The 19,531-nt window shown below is 33.1% G+C and overlaps 1 protein-coding gene and 1 long non-coding RNA gene across 5 annotated transcripts in view; one reads left to right on the top strand and one right to left on the bottom strand.

The window, feature by feature from the left end:
• The window catches only part of LOC108190370 (uncharacterized), a 124,093-nt gene extending 117,218 nt beyond the window's left edge, over window positions 1-6,875 (bottom strand). For 2 of the 3 annotated variants that reach the window (XR_012382288.1, XR_012382287.1), the window contains exons 1-2: window positions 6,623-6,875; window positions 2,430-2,606 (exon numbers count right to left, since the gene is read on the bottom strand). This is a non-coding gene — a long non-coding RNA (uncharacterized lncRNA). Of the gene's footprint in view, window positions 1-486; window positions 672-2,429; window positions 2,607-6,622 lie in introns of those variants that run through there. The other variant, XR_002459124.3, reaches the window with a different exon arrangement.
• elmod2 (ELMO/CED-12 domain containing 2) lies at window positions 1,882-18,000 on the top strand. 2 transcript variants are annotated; one of them, NM_001204132.1, is made up of 9 exons: window positions 1,882-1,919; window positions 2,471-2,618; window positions 5,289-5,317; window positions 5,405-5,502; window positions 7,521-7,650; window positions 7,737-7,870; window positions 9,273-9,341; window positions 9,457-9,590; window positions 13,432-18,000. In NM_001204132.1, the coding sequence occupies exons 2-9, from the start codon at window positions 2,474-2,476 to the stop codon at window positions 13,587-13,589; spliced, it is 897 nt and encodes a 298-aa protein (NP_001191061.1). In that variant the 5' UTR covers window positions 1,882-1,919; window positions 2,471-2,473; the 3' UTR covers window positions 13,590-18,000. The 2 variants fall into 2 exon arrangements, with proteins under 2 accessions (NP_001191061.1, XP_009292906.1); XM_009294631.4 differs by having other exon boundaries at window positions 1,887-2,378.
• The last annotated feature ends 1,531 nt before the right edge of the window (window positions 18,001-19,531 follow it).

Here is a 19,531-nt window from a genome sequence, read left to right as displayed (position 1 = left end):
TATTCTATCGTCTTTGGCAAAAGTCATATATACTGTCAGTTGTTAACGTTACTGTATAAAATTTAATGAATGCGAAAATATACAACCAACTTTACCTCAATACAACATCACTCATCCTGCACAACTTAGAAGCCCCTGCTTTCAATAAACCCATCCCAATTTATCAACAAACGAACACGGAATCTAATGTATACAAAACGCGGCACATTATCGTATATACAAATAAATAAATATTTAATTCAACATTCACTCCACCATCACTGTCTGGATGACGATTAAAAACGACTGAATGAATGTCAACAAAAACTTTTTAAACGGTCTAAACTAACTAGTATAACGTTAACAGTTTCTCATTTAGGCTAAATATTGGGCACAATTAAATTCAAATACGAAGCTATTGTTTTTACAAACAGAACTTTGCTCAATTTAAACTGGGCTGCAGGTTAGCATCACTGCTAAGTTGACTAATAACACAAACGAACATACCTTTTGCAAGCTGCTTTCCAAATGGGCCTCAAACTCCGGGTGAGATTTTGTGGATAATGTGTCGGAATTCTGCCAAAAAGTGATTTAGGTGGTAAATGGCGTGAAACCCGTCGAGTGTTTATGGGCGTTTGTTTGTTTGTTTGATTGTTTATTAACCTGTTGTTAACAACAGAGAGCGAACGGGCAAACTGCGCTAATTGCGGACGCGCATTTTTATACCAGAATCCACAGCCTGCCCCGCCCCAGCGCGCTGACGTCATAACATACGCCCTCCACATTGAGCAAGAATAGTTTGGTAATCAGTGTTGCCAACTTAGCTATTTTGTTGCTAGATTTAGCAACTGTTTATACTACCCTAGCAATTTTTCAAAAAGCACCCAGCAACAAATTTAGCAGTTTTTAACATTCATTTGGCTACTTTTAGCAATATTTAAGAAGTGACTCAAAAGGGCAGTGGCTGCAGGCTTCACTCAGTAGAGTAAATTGCAGTAAACTGGTAATTTACTGATATTTTTAGTGTGTATAATTGTTGGTAATTTAGGTAGCAATAAATTCCAATAGAGCTATTAATTGTTGTCACTTTCGCGAATGTGTTAATTTCACAAGTTAAAAAGAATAAGTATACAAGCTGTGTTTGGTTAAAAGAACGTAACTGTTCATTATCAGTGTGATAATTAAAAAGAAAAAAAATCTTATCAAAAAGTGTTTGTATTACTTTTACAAATAGTCAACTCTATTTTTCCTACAAATCTAAATGCGCATATTTCAAATAATGTTTTTGCTGATATGGCAATCTGAGAAAACATTAATTGTTTTGTATACTATATAAGGATGTAGTTCTGAGTTGTGATTACGCTATCACGTCTTTACACAAAGTATTTTGTTAAACATAACCTATTTATTGTGCATTGGAATGTACTGTAATATAAGAGATTAGAGACATGGAAGGCTTAGCTACTTTAATCCCTAAATTGCGGCGTTATTTTCTTTGTTGATTTACTAAACTTCTTTTCGTTAAATGTTTTGATAATAAATCGATAATTAATTGATGTTTTAATTTTCTGTCTCCCAGATTGCATTGCAATTGTTTAACAAGACAATTAAAACATGCTGTAAAAAATGTAGACTATTTTATTTTGGACTGCAGCCGGCTTAAACTTTTGGTTTTGTCTGACCAGATGAGAACTGCACAATGTAAATCTGCAAATGACTCAATAGCGCTGTATACAATGCAATATATGTTTAATCCTTGCGCTATTTTTAAGTGAATGTGATTGGAGTCAATTCGATTGAGTTAGAGTCGACTCTGATTATCGAATCCTAATTTTGGATTTGGAAACTGAACACCCCTACTTGCGCCCTCTGAGATGGTCAACGGTTCAGTTCTGCGCATGCGCACCAATACGAATCATTTCCGGGAGAGGACACTGCTGGTAAGTGTGATCCATACAGTTATCGGACTCAATAAAATCTTTCCCATTTGTCGTTAAATGCCAGAAAAACATGGCTTGAATCGATACAAACAATATAAGCGTCAAGTGAACCGCGTCTTCAGTTGAATTCACGCTGCTTGTTAATTGTTTTGTTTACGTCTGTCTCGTGCACGAGCAACCTGTTGTGCTGTCCAGCTTATTTTCCGAAGCTTTATCCGACACTTTGTCCGATTTGATGCTGAATTGCGCAAACAAGGGTCATGCACACGTCTTATTGGTCAGAGATACAACTAATGGCAGTTCTCAGAAAAATATCAGAATGTCTTCACAGAGTACAAGGATCATTCGCACTGAATCAAGTGTACATCAGTGATGTGTAGCTCCAGAGACAGCGTGGACCGCTTGCATGAGCTGTGTGCTGTTTATTATGAGAAACGCCATACGAACTGTCCATCCTGTGTATGTTATACATGTCTAAATGATCAGATGCATGCATTAGGAGGAACGTACGTTTGCTGAATGACGCTTATCTGGGGGTGCTTGTGTTTCAGAGGATGCTGGGATATATCTGGCAGTGTTTCTATTCCTCCTGTCTGCGCTTCTGGTTGAAGTGGTTCCTTCGGCTGGTCACGGGAAGATGTGAACTTCAGCGCATTTGTGCCCGATGCAAAGCTGGAGCTCTGAGGACTTCACAGATAGGTGATTATGATGATGATCGATTTATCTTTAAAACTATGATGTTCAAATAATATGATGTTCAAATACTACATTTTAGTGACATTTTAAGCACTAATAATTTGTGCTAGATTAGTTTGTCAGATGGTTATCATTGCCATACTTTTTGATGCAACAAAAATACATCCTACATTTCTGCACAAAAAAGTTTCTTTACAAATATGTATGTTTATTTACCAATGTGCAGTTAAACTTTAAGCTATTACAGTTTTATATACGATGTAATGAGATTGGAATTATAGAAATACGAAAAAAATATTTATTTTTTAAATGCTAATTTATTATCATCCATCTTAAAAAAACTAACAAAAACAAAAAAAAATTGGCAATCTGTAAAAACTGTAGCCTATATGCAATTAACAAACTTGCCAGCTCATTTCCTCAGTCAGAATTTGTCCATTTTAAATAATAAAAGCCTTCTTTTAAAGGTTATTTTATTAGTTTTTCTTCTTAAAGCCATCTTCTCTTGGTTATTTCACAATTTATGATGGCATACTATCAAAAATGAGATAAATGAGCTTATATATGGGCCAAATTCTGGGTTTTATCATAAGGGGGTGGGTCTTTTAAACCACCCGAACCCACCCTGGCTATGGGGCTGAGAAAGAGTACAGCTGCGGCCGGAAGTTAACGAGTTTTATTTATCAATTTACACTGTATTTTATTAATGTCTACCCCTATCCCAACCTTTCAGTAGTGTAAAAACAGTAATTATACAGAGTATTATTCACATTATTTATTTAATCGCCCAGTGAATTCTGTGTTATTAACATCTACCTCAGCCCTAACAAACCCAACCCTCACAAAAACATAAAAACATTAATTATTGTTATACAGTGTCACAAAAGTTGTGCTACACTGATGCGAGTATCCGCAGCTGTATCCCATCTAGACTTTACCATTTTCTTCCGCCCACAATGATGGTAAAGTCTAGATAGGATACAGCTGTGGATACGCACATCAATATAGCAGCATTTTTGTAACACTCTATATAATAGTAATTAAAACAAATTTAAGTATAGTGACGTTGTGTTTGGGGTTTATGGTAGGGTTAGATGTTAAAACATACAATTTATTGGGTAATTTAATAACATAATACTCGGTACAACTACTGTTTTTACATTATTGTGACGGTTGGCTTGGGGTAGGGGAAGACGTTAATAAAATACAATAAATGAGAAATATAATAAATAGGTAACACTTTACAATAAGGTTCATTAGTTATTGCATTTACTAACATGAACTAATCATGAACAACACATGTACAGCATTTATTAATCATAATTAAACATTCACTAATGCATTATTAACATCCAAGTCCATGCTTGTTAACATTAGTTAATGCACCATGAGTTAACATGAACTAACATTGAACTACTGTATTTTCATTACCTAACGTTAACCAACATGAACAAATACAGTAGTAAATGTATTGTTCATTGTTTGTTCATCTTAGTAAATGCATTAATTAACATTAACTAATGAACCTTATTGTAAAGTGTGACCAATAAATAATTTTAATAAGTCTTGTTAACTTGCAGCCGCAACGGTATTTGATCTAGCAGCAACTTACGACAACTGCGTTTTAAATTATGGGTCGCACTTCCGGTTTGACGAATGTAACTTAACTTTAAAACAAGTCATTTTTAAAAAGATTGTGCTACAACTTAGATGATAAAATAATATTGTATTTTTCCCTGTAAATACTATAGTGCTTTTGAATCATAATATAGTAAAGTACTTTAATACGTTGTCATAATATTATAGTTGCTATAGTAACACATCAACTATAATATAAACAAACGACCCACTACTATGGTTTTCCACAACTATAGTGTATATTATTCTACAAAACACCACAGCTTACTGTAGCAAATAATTACATTTTTTTACAGTTTATCAGTTTACTAGAGTTAATAACAGAGTATAGCTTTCAATAAGTGTTGTAAATACTTTTAGAAATGCAGTAAAATATTCTACAGTATGGTTCAAAACACTAGTATTTGCTCTAAATCACAGCAGTGTTTTTTAATGTGTAGATTAATTCATATCCATAGTGAAAAGTGAGTGAGAGCTACATTTGGCTTTTTGCTTTAGATTTATCATCATGAAAATAACGTTACCTGTTAATACTTTAACGTGACGTTAGTTTCTTAAGCACATTTGTGTTCAGAGCTATTTTGAGCTCACTGTGTTTTGTTCCTCCGCATTATTTTCTCTTTGAATTCCCCACAGCATGGTCATGTTCAATATACATCTGTAGTATTGCTGCAGAAAGAATTGTTCTGCTAAAAGTCATTTGTTTATTCTAAGTCGTGTTTAATATTGGATGGATGAACTGTGAGGAGAATAATGACCTTATTGTACTATTTTTTTGCTGAATATTTACAGTTTAACACAAAGCATTATGATGTTGTGTAGAAAAAAGATGGATAGGAGAAGAGAAGCAAATATTGTTTACCTAAAAATGAAAGTTCGGATCATATAGTGACCAATCTAAAGTGATATTTATAATTTTTGGTTTAAATGTATCAGTGTTGTATTAACGTGTGTGTGTGTGTGTGTGTGTGTGTGTGTGTGTGTGTGTGTGTGTGTGTGTGTGTGTGTGTGTGTGTGTGTTTTATTTGTTTGTAGAGTATTCTCTGAAATCCTCCAAAAGCAAGGTATGTGTGGCATTGATTTTGCAGTCAGACTGTTAAATTCAGCACTTCATTATCTGTGCATGAACTCTTTACACTATGTTTGTTTAGGTTTTGCAAACAGCTTTATCTGTGAAGCAGAATGAATTGGAGGACCGCCTGGCTCAAATAATACAGGAGAAGAGAATCAAGGAGCAGAAAGACCCCACGTAAGGGCCCCTATTATGCAAAAATCACTTTTTTAAGAGTTTTAAACACAGTTGTCTGGCTGCAAAGTGTGAAAATATCCAAGCGCTTGTATTTTCTAAATAATCACACTTGATTAAAAACTTTTTGATTTGACATTTACGTGTCGTAAGAGGGGGAAAGGCCCGCCCACTAGTGACCATCTCTCCCTAATTGGCTTGTTAAGTGGTGACGTGTTTGTGACGTATGTAATACTGTTTCCGGGTCCAAGCCGCCATTCATTTGAGTGGAGAAATCATTCGTTTATGATCACTTTTTATTCCTATCACACATTATAGTTAATTTTACATAAAGTCATAGTGTACACAACAATCTCTGGGCTTGCTGCATAAAAAATACCAAAAATTTAACAATATATAAAACAATGAATTACTTTCTGGCCATCGGATATTAGGCATGGACATATATATTGCAATCTTGACTTTCGAAAGTATTAAATTGCTTTGTAAACGTTGATTATTACCATATCATGAGTCTCCCCATTCAGTTGAATAGAGCACTTGGACCCGGAAGCCGCTCCCTGTGACGTCACACTTAACAAGCGGATTAGCATAACTAGCCCTGAGTGAGAAGCAGTCATCCGCTATTAGAGTTTTTTTATTTGTTGCTTTGTCTGTGTTTGTTACAAGTAAATGTATATAATAATTATATCAGGATTTAATACCAGTTTTACAAGCAAAAATAATAATATGAAAAGCCAGAAGAAGATCTACAAACAAAAAAAAACAAAGAAAAAAAAAACCTGGCCTTGAAAACACAAAGCCAAAGAAACCATTAGCCTTTACAATGTATGTATTATCTCAGCTCAACACATTTATAATTAAACAGCAACAATAAATAATCATGTATATGCTACTCTATGCTGAATTTCGGTGTCTCTATATTTCTCTTTCTTATTTGGCTTTTTTTTTTTTGCAAATGACAGCATTTTACTTAAATTCACAGCCACACACACACACACAAATATACTTTACACAATCACTTGTATAATACTGTGTAACACACAAACATTGTATTTCACAAGAATTACTACTAGTTTAAATCAAGTTATAATGAAAACAATGTAAAAACACACAAACTCACCAAGGAAATCATTCAAAATCAAAAGCACTCGTGTGCAGATTTCACTCTTAAGATACAAATCTTGTTTTTCTCTCAATCCTTAATTAAAAATATATAATGTAAATCATTTCAACATCTTATTAACGGTAAAATTTCACAGTAAATACGCATTTAAAACATTAAAAAATATAAATCTAATACTTTTCTACTGTTAATAATATAACAACTCTGCATTTCTTTGCAAACACTGAATCACCATAGCAACGGTAAACACAAGCTAACAGACAAGAGAGATTTGTTATTGTTTGTAAAGCTGATCTGCTGCTATCTGCTTGTTAAGTGTGATGTCACGCGAAGCGGCGTCCGGGTCCAAGCGCTCTATTAAACTGAATGGGGAGACTCATGAAATGGTAATAATCAACATTTACAAAGCGATTTAATACTTTCGAAAATCCCGATAGCCCGATATGTCCATGCCTAATATCCGATGGCCAGAAAGTGATTTATTGTTTTATAAATTGTAAAATATTTGGTATTTGTTATGCAGCAAGCCCAGAGATTGTTGTGTACACTATGACTTTATGTAAAATTAACTTTAATGTGTGATAGGAATAAAACATGACCATAAACAAGTGATTTCTCCACTCAAATAAATGGCGGCTTGGACCCGCAAACAATATTACATACGACACCACTTAACAAGCGGATAGTGGAAGGTACGATGATGTCATTCCAAAGCACTACTTCCTTGGATGCTGTATAACACTCTATTATAAATTATATATATAATTAAATAATTATAATATATTATTTAATCGAGTGTTTAGCCGATGTTTTTTCTCATATTTATAAGGTTATTTCTATTTGCTCAATCGCTGTGTACTACCCACTAGTAACCTGGGTTACACGTCACTTACAGGTTTAAGGTCAATCTTCGTCAGTGCTTGTTACAAATAAACGGATATAATGAGCTGTTTGAGGAGGTGGAAGAGCTGAGGAAGAAGGTGTTTGACTCTGAAAATGAACAACATGAGAACATGCTTCTGAAGGTGATGGATTTGTTGATTATAAAGTCAGTTTTTTTTTTTATCTGGATTTAATTTGAGTATTGGAATAGTGTGTGTTCGTTTTCCAGCTTTGGGATTTGCTGATGCCGTCAGTAAAGCTGGAATCCAGGATCACCAAGCAGTGGGGAAACATCGGCTTTCAGGGCGACGATCCCAAGACGGATTTCAGAGGCATGGGGATGCTGGGACTCACAAACCTGCTGTAGGTCATGTTTGTTCTCATTGCTTGAGGAGAGTTCATCAAAATTGAAAATGTACTGCTGATTTGCTCATTCTAAGGTCATCGAAGATGTAGGTGACTTGTTTCTTTAGTAAGGCATTAAAGCAGATCTTTTATGCCCCTTTTATAAGATGTAAAATAATTCTCCGATGTCCCTTGAGTGCGTGTATGAAGTTTCAAATCAAAATATTCCCAAATTATTGTTTTATAACTGACCCGTTTAGACTTTGATCCTAATTGTGCTGTTTTGGTAATCGTCGCTTTAAATTCTAATGAGATTGTGCTCTTTTTTTCAGAAGAAGGTGGAGCTACAAATGCCTGTGTGTCAGCATAGCAGCAGATTATAATGTTATAAGTGATGATGTTATAAATCAGATTCAGTATCTTGCACGGACTGATCATTTAACTTCATAAGACCTCAGTGTGTCATCAGGAGCCAGACGTTTTCCTTTTGTATTGCTTGTATGTGATTCTTTTGACTCAAAGTGCTGAAAACTACGGAAGCCCATTCCTGCCACTGAATAAAAAAATATCAAAAACAATGAAAAAAAATTATGAAGTCGCAATTTTAAGTTATAAAGTCAGAATTCTGAGTAATTAAATCTAAATTCTGAGTTAAAAAGTCAGAAATCTGAGTTTGAGTCAGAATTCGGAGTTATTAAGTCAGAATTGCAAGTTATAAAGTCCGAATTCTGAGTTATTAAGTCAGAATTGCGAGTTATTAGATCAGAATTCTGAGTAATAAAGTCACTTTTGGGAGTTATATAGTCAGACTTCTGAGTTATAGTCACAATTCTAACTTAATAACTTGCAATTCTGACTTAAACTAGAGAATTGCGACTTTATAACTCAGAATTCTAACTTAATAACTAACTAAGGTGTAATCACCTTTTCAGACAGACAAAATAACATCATTTAAAAAATGGTCCAAAAAGAAAAATAATGTTATTTTGTCTGAAATATAATGAAAAGTTGATTACAAAAAAATTCTAAAAAATAACAATAAAAAAGATGTTTTATTATTTATTTTCCCCCCATTTGACTGTCAAGGTATCAATAATATGCTACACTTTCTTCTGAACAAAACATCGATCAAACAAATGTTCAATGTCTGAAAAAAAGTTGATCAGAAAAAATGTCTAAAAATAATAAATAAAATAATACAACAACAACAAAAAATATTATTACTTTTCCCCATTCGACTGTCTAGGTAGCGATAATCTGTTACACCTTCTTCTTTGAACATTTGTTTTAATGGTGTTATTCTGTCTCTGGATGAAAAATTGATGACAAAGTTGATGACAAAAAGCTGAATTGAATAAATAACAACTTAAAGCTGTCATTCTTTCACACCAGTGTTAACATTTATTGTTTTTGTCCACAGTTTTTTCAGTGAGAAACACACAGACGCAGCCCGGCAGGTTCTGTCACATGCAAATCACCCCACACTCGGGTCAGTCCTCGATCAGAAACATCATATCAGCACTATCAATCTGCTCTTTTTATTATTCATAACTCATGTGTGTGTATTTGTTTGTGTTTTTTTGTGTGTGCGTGTGTGCGTGCAGGTATTCATATGCCATCGTGGGCATCAATCTGACAGAGATGGCCTACAGTTTAATGAAGTCGGATGCTCTGAAGCTTCATTTCTATAACAGTGTGTCTGGAAAAGCAGAAATGCAGCACTTCCATCAGTTCTACTGTGAGTGAGCTCTAGATGACCTCTCTTTTATACAAATGTGGAAACACTTTGTGTTTAAAATGGCTCGATTAAAAAGTCAATGTTGTTTGAGTGAACCTCACAAAATGTCAATTAAGTGAAAAATTAAACTAAGCTTAAATTGAGTGAGAAACTTCTGTGTAATAATATCATCATTCAAATGAAATGCAGTATAAAAACCTTTTTAAACAAATGTTAACACTTTACAATAAGGTTGTATTAGTTAATGCATTTACTAACATGAACAAACACTGAACAATACATGTATTACAGTAAATACTGTGCTGTTGTTGATGATTAGTTCACATTAGTAAATGCATTAACTAATGAACCCTTAATTTAAAGTGTGACCAAAAATATTATTAAAAACTTTTTCATTTATAAATGCATATCAATTAAAGAGCAAAAAAGGGTTTCAATGTTAATAAAATTTAAATGTTCTATTTAAAAAAATGTGGAATGGAGTAAAAAATCAGCATAGAATTATTGTGATAGACTAATAATAGCAGTGCTTCCCACACATAGACTTTACTTGGGTGGGCCGTCCAGGCATAATAACAGCCGCACAACTATATTTAGTGACAGGTTGTTGTTTTTTTACTAATATTATCATCCTCTCACACTTTTTTTTTTTTTTTGTATCCGCCCACTATAACAAAACATCCACCAGTGATTAAGTAGTGGAAAATCTTCTCTCCTTTACCCATTTCGTACTGCTCCATCTGTGTGCACGAGAACTGTCAACACTCCCACAGACAGTCTCATGTGCTCTGCAGACCCACAGAGACGCACGTTAATTTAATGTGCACAGCCGCGAGAGTGAGAGACATTAAATAATTAATTATTTACTCTAATCGACAAAAAATTTACCAAACACTGGAGAGGACAAAATGACATCTAAATTGGCTGCAGAATATTTGTACACCTTTAAAAATGGTCTCATTTAAATAATCTACACGTTTCTATCTTATAATTATTATAATTTTTAGACATTTATTCATTTTCTTGTCGGCTTAGTCCCTTTATTAATCTGGGGTCGCCACAGCGGAATGAACCGCCAACTTGTTCAACATATTTTACGCAGCGTATGCCCTTCCAGCTGCAATCCATCACTGGGAAACATCCATACACTCTCATTCTCACACTCACACACACACTGCTAACAATTTAGCTTACCCAATTCACCTGTAGCGCATGTCTTTGGACAAGTGGGGGAAACCTGAGCACATGGAGGAAACCCACGCAAACTTGGGGAGAACTTGCAAACTCCACATAGAAATGCCAGCTGACCGAGCCAAGGCTCGAACCAGCGACCCTCTTGCTGTGAGGTGACAGCACTGCCTTCTGTGCCACTGCGTCTCCACTTCTGAGATATTGTCTGGTTATATAATTTTTGTTCTGTCATTTTTTTCTCATTTGCTGTATATTTTATTAATTTGATAATGTCAATATATTACATGTTTTATACATCTAAAATGCTTTGGCAATACTGAACAAAGTGTCATGCCAATAAAGCAACATGAACTTGAATAAGAGATGGAGAGAGGCAGATTTGACCTGTCAGTGGGTGCTCATGGCTCCTGAATAGCAGAAGAGAAATTTATTTCAACAGTCTTTTTTTTTTAATTTAACCCAATTTAAAAGAAAGTTAAGAGAAGAAAGAAATTTTAAACAGATAATAATAAAAAATAGTGTTAAAAATCAAATTATGTTTAGTTTGTCGCATATAGTTAACTCTTTATGTGCTGTAGGTTAATGGTGTGTTTCAATCCGGCTACCACCGCAAGTACATTTCTGACCTGTGGGAAGCACTAAATATTCAGTTTAAAAAATGTATATAAAAATACTGTAGAGAAAACACTTTTTTACTTTAGAAAATACTGTAAATACATCTAAATGGAGCACACATCTAAATTATGTTTTATTTTCTAATGAAGAAATACAAATAAAGAAGAAATAGGAAACTGTGAAACTATTATGACAACTAATTTAAAAAAACAGAAATGGTGTGGAAAAAAGTGCTTGTGTAGATACGTTTTAAAATCAGTAGAGATGCATTTTTTATTTTCTAATGACTTATTATTGCAATTATTGTGACAGTATAATTGCATACCTGTCAACATTGGGATTTGAAAGGAAGGGATCCCCTCCCAAAAACACACAAAAAAAATAAATAAATTCCCCAAATTACTAAATCTGTTCATCTGGAGCCATTTCATTGTAAACAGTTAAAACGGTATAATATGTTTATTATTATAATTTTTATGATTATTAATATTATTAATACTAAGGATAGAATAAATAGTAGACATGCAAATAAATTAAAGTTAAGCCTATTAAAGTTAATAGCTATTATTAAAAAAATCTAATCTCTTGAACCTTTTCTTCACTGTATAATTTAAACATTCTGATTATAGAGCAACGAATGGATCTCACATTTAGACTTTTCATTTGATTACATTAAATAACAGAAGTGTCACTTTAAAAATGCGCAAATCCATAGTGAAAGACTTTGATTGATTGCTAACCGGTTATGCACATTTTAAGACAAAATTAGTTGTGTTAAAAATAATAGTTATTATATTATTTATATCATTATATTATTTATGTTATATAATATTAGTAGTATTATTATTATGTGTACATGTCTGTTCAAACACGCACCCAAAACCCAGAGCATGCATTTTCCCTTTGCTTTAAATCATGTATACAGAATGCTTTTGAGAAACAGCGTCTGTTGATCATTGTGGAGCGCATCTGACAGTCACCTACTGCTACATCAACTGACTGTTTTTAGGATTGCATAGAAGGGGCAACAGCACCTGTAATGGAAAGGAAGGAAATCTCATCACTTTTATATTTATTTCAAAGTGTTTTCATGCCTAAATGAACAGAAAGCACAAAACAGATTAACATTTTAAAGCAAGAGATGCCCCCTGGTGGTTCGGCTCTTTGATGTTTATTGCCACCCTTCATAGAAAGATTACAAATATGGAAAAATAGCTCTACTGGATGATATTGGGATAAAATTGTAAAATACAGGAGAATCCCAGGAAAAACAGGAAGAAAGGTATGTATAATTGTGATAGAACACTATTGTGCGCACTAATTAAATTATTAAAATATATAAATAAGTTAATTCTTTACAGTATGTGCCTAATATATTGGAAAAAATATCATATTATTTAATGTATTTGAAAATATTCTTTAGTATATATTTTTTTGTATTTCCTTGATGTCTTTAAAAGTGCATAATCACAATTTTTATATGTATATTTACATATAATTTTTATTTGTATATGAGTGTATACAGTTGATTCAAAATGATTCGCCCTCATGAATTTTTCACAGTATGTCTGATAATATTTGTTCTTCTGGAGAAAGTCTTATTTGTTTTATTTCTGCAAGAATAAAAGCAGTTTAAAAAATGTTAAAACCATTTTAAGGTCAATATTATTAGCCCCCTTACGTAATATTTGTTTTCGATAGTCTACAGAACAAACCATCATTATACAATGACTTGACTAATTACCCTGACCTGCCTAGTTAACCTAATTAACCTAGTTAAGCTTTTAAATCTATGATCTTGAAAAATATCTAGTAAAATATTATTTACTGTCATGGCAAAGATAAAATAAATCAGTTATTAGAGATGAGTTATTAAAACTATTATGTTTAGAAATGTGTTGAAAAAGTCTCTCAGGAAAAAATTACAGGGGCTCTAATAATTCAGACGTCAACTGTATAATATAATTATCATAATAAATCAAGCTTAAAGATAATAAGAATAATACATTTGACTCCTCTATTTCCCTGTCTGTAGGTTACCTGGCGTACGAGTTCGATAAGTTCTGGTTGCAGGAGGAGCCGGAGAGCATCATGGAGTTTAATCGCTACAGAGAAAAGTTCCACGACAAGGTCAAAGGTCACCTTCAGGAGCCAGAGGTCACACTCACCTTGACCCCAAATCCAGAAAACTGATTCCCAATGCATTCCAGATCAATTCAGAGACAAGACAAACCACAGCCGTTCTGTTTGTTTTGGCTGACTTTTAGTTTAGTTCAACGTGCATGAAACCTTATTTGAATAATAATTAAACTGCGGTGTAAACGGTACATCAAGTGTACATAGCTGGTGGTTTAGCTGCGTTTACCTGGTCAGGGAACAGACTCACACTGTTAAGTATTACTCATAATAAATTAAAGCAAGACACTGCTGGTGAAAAAACTGAATAACTAAAAATGAGCTAATATTTACAACCATACGTCTCCAGTTAATTGACTGATTAAGCAATTGCGAAATGTTTTTTGTATTATTAATGTTTTAAAAATGATGTTTAGACGTCCAATTGAGGCTTTATCTAATTAAATATGATCTCATTTCAAGCAGAAACATCTGAAATCTGGATGAAATTGAGTTAGAAATTGTTTTATTTGTTTTGTTCGAAAGTCGTTTGAGGCCATGCATTAGTAGAATTTTCTTTTTACTTATCACAACTTAATTTAACTCAACATGTTTTATATATCTATAAAAACTGTTCCTAATCTAGAACATCATCTTATATAGACGTCATAGATTCAAGAAAACAACTTATGCCTAAATCACAAAAAAAAACATATCTATGTTATGTTGAGATTACAAGAACATTGTCAACATCACAAGAAAAATATTTTTGTTGATGAAATCACATGAAAATTAGGTCATCATCACTAGACAGACAATTTCAACCAAAATTGTTTTCTTGTGATTGAAACTTAATTTTCACACGATTTCGACAAAAATTAAGTCGTGAACACAAAATACAGATTTTGTTGGGATTGCATGAAAATTAATTTGTGATCATAAGAAAACAACTTTTGGCAAAATATTGTGAATTTTCGACAAACGCTATTTTCTTGTGATCATGACTTATTTTTCATGCGATTCCGACAAGTTGTTTTCCTAAGTCGTAATTGCTAGAAAACTTTTTTCGAAATCATGCAAAAAATTGAACCCTGATCACAAGAAAATAACTTTTGTTGAAATCAATTGGACATATGTGATCACAACTGAATTTTCAAGGGACTTTTCAATGTGATCATAACTTTTCGCATGAGTTCGACAAAAGTTATTTTCTTATGATCACTTAGTTTTCATGCAATTTAAACAAAAGTTGTTTTCTTAAGTGGTGATCACATGAAAATATTGTCGAAATCACATGTAAAACAACTTTTGTTCAAATCATGTGAAAATTTACACTATTTTGACAAATGCTGATTTATTGTGATCATGACAACATAGCAATTTATGTCGAAATTGCATTAAAATTTAGTAGAAACTTTAACTTATACATTGACTCGGCAAAAGCTGTATTGTGATCACAATCAAGTGAAGAGTCAAGATCACAAAATACAGATTTTGTCGAGTCAAAGACAATAATTCACACTATTTTAAAAAAAACTGTTTTATTGTGACCACAAATTAATTTTTGCATGATTTTGACAATTTTTGTTAACTATGTTAACAACAAGTTGTTTTGTGTGATCACAATCAAGCTAAAAGTCGTGATCACAAAATACAGCTTTTGCTGAGATCGTATGAAAATTAAGTCGTGATCACAAGAAAACAACTTTTGTCCAATTCATGCAAAAAGTTATGATAGCAAAATACATATGTTTTCGAAATTGCATAAAAAACTATGTTTTAACTACAAGAATACAACTTTTCTTGAAATTGTGTGAATTTTAAATGTAATTTCCACAACCTAATGTTTATGCAATTTTGAAAAGAGCTCAAAAGTTTTCTTGTGATCACAATTACATTTTCACAAGATTTCAACAAACAATTTTTTCTTAGGGTCGCGAATTATTTTTTTTATGCAATTTCAACAAAAGTTGTTTTATTAAGTCATGGTCTTTAGAAAACCTTTTTCAAAAACACAAAAAAATTTAGTCACAAGACAAAACTTTTCTCGAAATCACATGAAAATTCACAGTATTTCGGCAAAAGTTGTTTTATTATAATCATGACTTAATTTTCATGAAATTTCAACAACAGTAGTTTTCTTATGATTACAAACAACTTAAGATAACTTGTATTAATATCACATAAATATTAAGTCGTAATCACAAAAAAAACAACTTTTGTCAAAATCTTTCGAAAAGTTACGATCACAAAATACAGTCTTTTTCAAAATAGCATGAAAATTAAGTTGTGGTCATAAGAAAACAACTTTTGTCAAAGTCACGTGATCATTTGTTTTAATTTGTGATCACTAGTATCATGCAGAAATTCACACTGTTTCACTATACAAAGTTGTTTTATTGTGGTCGCACCTTCATTTTCGCGTGATTTCAACAAAAGTTGTTTTATTGTGGTCATGACTTAATTTTTATGCAATCTCGACTGAACTTGTATTTTGTGATTACAATCAAGTGACGTCTTGATCACAAAATAAAACTTTTGTCGAGTCAATGTTTAAGTTAACGTTTTGACAATCTTCATGCGATTTCAGTATAAGTTATCATAAGTCATTATCACAAGAAAAACAACTTTTGTCAAAATCACATGAAAATTAATTCATGATCACAAGAAAATCAACTTTTGTTAAAATCACATAGAAATCCACAGTATTTTGACAAAAGGTTTTATTGTAATTACAACTTAATTTTAAACAAACTTAACAAACTACTTTTAATGCGATTTCGACAAAAATTGATTTATTGTGATCACAAACTACTTTTAATGCGATTTCAACAAAAATTGATTTATTGTGATCACAACTTAATTTTAATGCAATTTCAACAAAAGTTGATTTATTGGTATCACAACTTAATTTTGATGCGATTTCGACAAAAGTTGTTTTATTGTGATCACAAACTAATTTTAATGCGATTTCGACAAAAGTTGATTGTGATCACAAACTAATTTTAATGCGATTTCGACAAAAGTTGATTTATTGTGATCACAAACTAATTTTAATGCGATTTCGACAAAAGTTGTTTTATTGTGATCACAACTTAATTTTGATGCGATTTCAACAAAAGTTGATTTATTGGTATCACAACTTTATTTTGATGCGATTTCGACAAAAGTTGTTTTATTGTGATCACAAACTAATTTTAATGCGATTTCGACAAAAGTTGATTGTGATCACAAACTAATTTTAATGCGATTTCGACAAAAGTTGTTTTATTGTGATCACAACTTAATTTTGATGCGATTTCAACAAAAGTTGATTTATTGGTATCACAACTTTATTTTGATGCGATTTCGACAAAAGTTGTTTTATTGTGATCACAAACTAATTTTAATGCGATTTCGACAAAAGTTGATTGTGATCACAAACTAATTTTAATGCGATTGACAAAATTTGTTTTATTGTGATCAGAAACTAATTTTAATGCGATTTCGACAAAAGTTGATTTATTGTGATCACAAACTAATATTAATGCGATTTCGACAAAATTTTATTTATTGTGATCACAAACTAATTTTAATGCGATTTCGACAAAAGTTGATTTATTGGTATCACAACGTCATTTTGATGCGATTTTGGCAAAAGTTGTTTTATTGTGATCACAACTTAATTTTAATACGATTTTGACAAAAGTGGTTTTATTGTGATCATGACGAGAAAACAAGAAAAAGAAATATGATGCATGATCTCTCGCGGCTCTTATAGTTTTGAGACATTAGTGTCAGTTTTTTCAGAGGGGATTACGAGAATCTCTTTTTATCACTACATCATTCAGATAATACTGTGAACAGCCACAAATAAATATTTCAATAAACTGAAATGTGGGGAAAACTTTTTAAGGGACATTTTTGATTTTGTGCAGGAAAAAGACTTCTTGAAGTCTACAAACAAAAAATGTATGAAGAGCATTTTTTTAGACAAACACTTTAAAAGCCCAAAAACTTCTAAAATGCATTAGAAATTACCGATTTTTGCCTGCAGTGTCTGGCCTTAAACATGTTTAAATCAATCTAAACTCCCTTCACACTTGAATGTTTGCTCATGGTCACATTGTTCATCTCAGGAAGCTGACGTTTACGTTCATGTTCATAAGACCTTTAGGAAGATGTTGTTTTCTTGAATATGCAGATGATGATTTGACCTCTTTGCATGATAAAGTGTGTTTAAGTTGTATTAAACCCTGCACAGATCCTTCCCGTGGCCTATATCCAATGATATTTAATAACTGTGTGTGTGTTATAAGTGTGAATATTGTTCTTCAGACCTCAACTCGATTCCAAAGTACAGCATTTGTGTGCACAAGCTGATGTTGACGTGTGACGTCTTATTTATAAACCGTGTTCAAGATGTAACTTTTTATTCCTGACGACCCGATTCATTTTATAGAGGTCATTCCTAATGTTGAAGATTAATAAATCAGTGACTGAATATTAATGTGCCGCGTCTGGTAGTTTTCTTTAGAGGTTTGAATTGTTTACATAAAATATTGAGTTTATATGATTTATTTTTGTTATTGTGTTCAGTAAAATTTATTTATTTATTGGTAAAAATTGACATGAATAAATGAAAGACTTTTATCTTAATAAAAATAATTCCTTACATTTATATAGACACCCAAAGCACTTTTTTGGGGTGGAATCTCCTCATCCTTTACCAGTGTGCAGCATCCATCTAGTTGATGCGACGACAGCCGTATCGCGCCAGACAGCACACCACACACACCAGCCGATTGGTGGAGAGATGAAGCTAATTATCATGTGGGGATGGTTAGGAAGCCAGTGGGCAAATTTGGCAAGAATGCCGGGGTTAAACCTCTACTGTTTTTCGAAGGACATCCTGGGATTTTTAGCAACCACAGAGTCAGGACCGCTGAAAGACAGCGCCCACTGTGCAGTAAAGAGTCCCCATCAATATACTGGGGCATAAGGACCCACACAGACCGCAGGTTGAGCGCCCCCTGCTGGTCTTATTAATACCATTTCCGACAGCAAACTAATTTTCCCATGTGGTCTCCCATCCAGGTACCGATCAGGCTCAGCCCTGCTTAGCTTCAGTTTGTAGGTTATCCTCTTTGGAAAAGCAAGAATTTAGAATATAAAATAGAATATAAATCTATTATTTTTCATTTTTACCACATCATTTCAACTCATCTTCCTTCTTTTACGCTGATTATTTTTGTATTTGGAATTTACACTTATTATTACAGTTTTTCTCAGTGGCTTTGGTGCATTTCTTACAACACTTTACATTTGCACAACAGTTAATACATTTCTCTAAACAATTAGTCATTTTATGCACATCCTAGTAGCATTTTCTCATACCTTCCAACAAATTTCAAACACTTTTGGACATGCTTCAATCGCTTTCATACAACTCTCTGCTGTTTATAACATTATCATTTGCTTATGTCAGTCAAAATTAACTAAACTTGTGTGTATATATATATATATATCTGTATATCTACACAGCTCGTCGGCGGCCAAAGACAGTTGCTGTTGTCTATCCACAAGATGGCGCCAGAACCGCATAATAAGCCCTTGCTCAGTGTGTTCTCTTGCGCGAATAAAAAGCTAAAAAACGGAAACCTTGTGGTTTTTAAGGTGGAGCGGATAGTCAATAAGAAGCTGCGAATAAGAAGCTGGATTCAGCCTTGTCCCTTCTTATCGCAAACACAACAGCAGTCTGGTGAGAAATCTCTGTGACGGATGGCATTTCATGTCATGTTCAGCCTTATCATCTTAAAATGTGAGCAAAATTTGCTGTTTTGTCATCACCTTAAGGGGTTCACACACCAGAAGCACCGCTTCACATAACGCTATAGAGAATCATTCAAACACCAGCTCTAAAGTGACGTTGGTGAATTAGTATCGGCTTCTGCTGTTCTGAGGTCAGCTGCAGATGTGAATGAATGGCGGAAGAAAGTAGTTCCTAATACAAGAGGGTTTTAGACTGTGTTTGATCTTTT

This window comes from Danio rerio, chromosome 1 (assembly GCF_049306965.1).
Source record: "Danio rerio strain Tuebingen ecotype United States chromosome 1, GRCz12tu, whole genome shotgun sequence".
Classification (NCBI taxonomy): Eukaryota; Metazoa; Chordata; class Actinopteri; order Cypriniformes; family Danionidae; genus Danio; species Danio rerio.
This window is presented reverse-complemented; position numbering and strand designations above follow the sequence as displayed.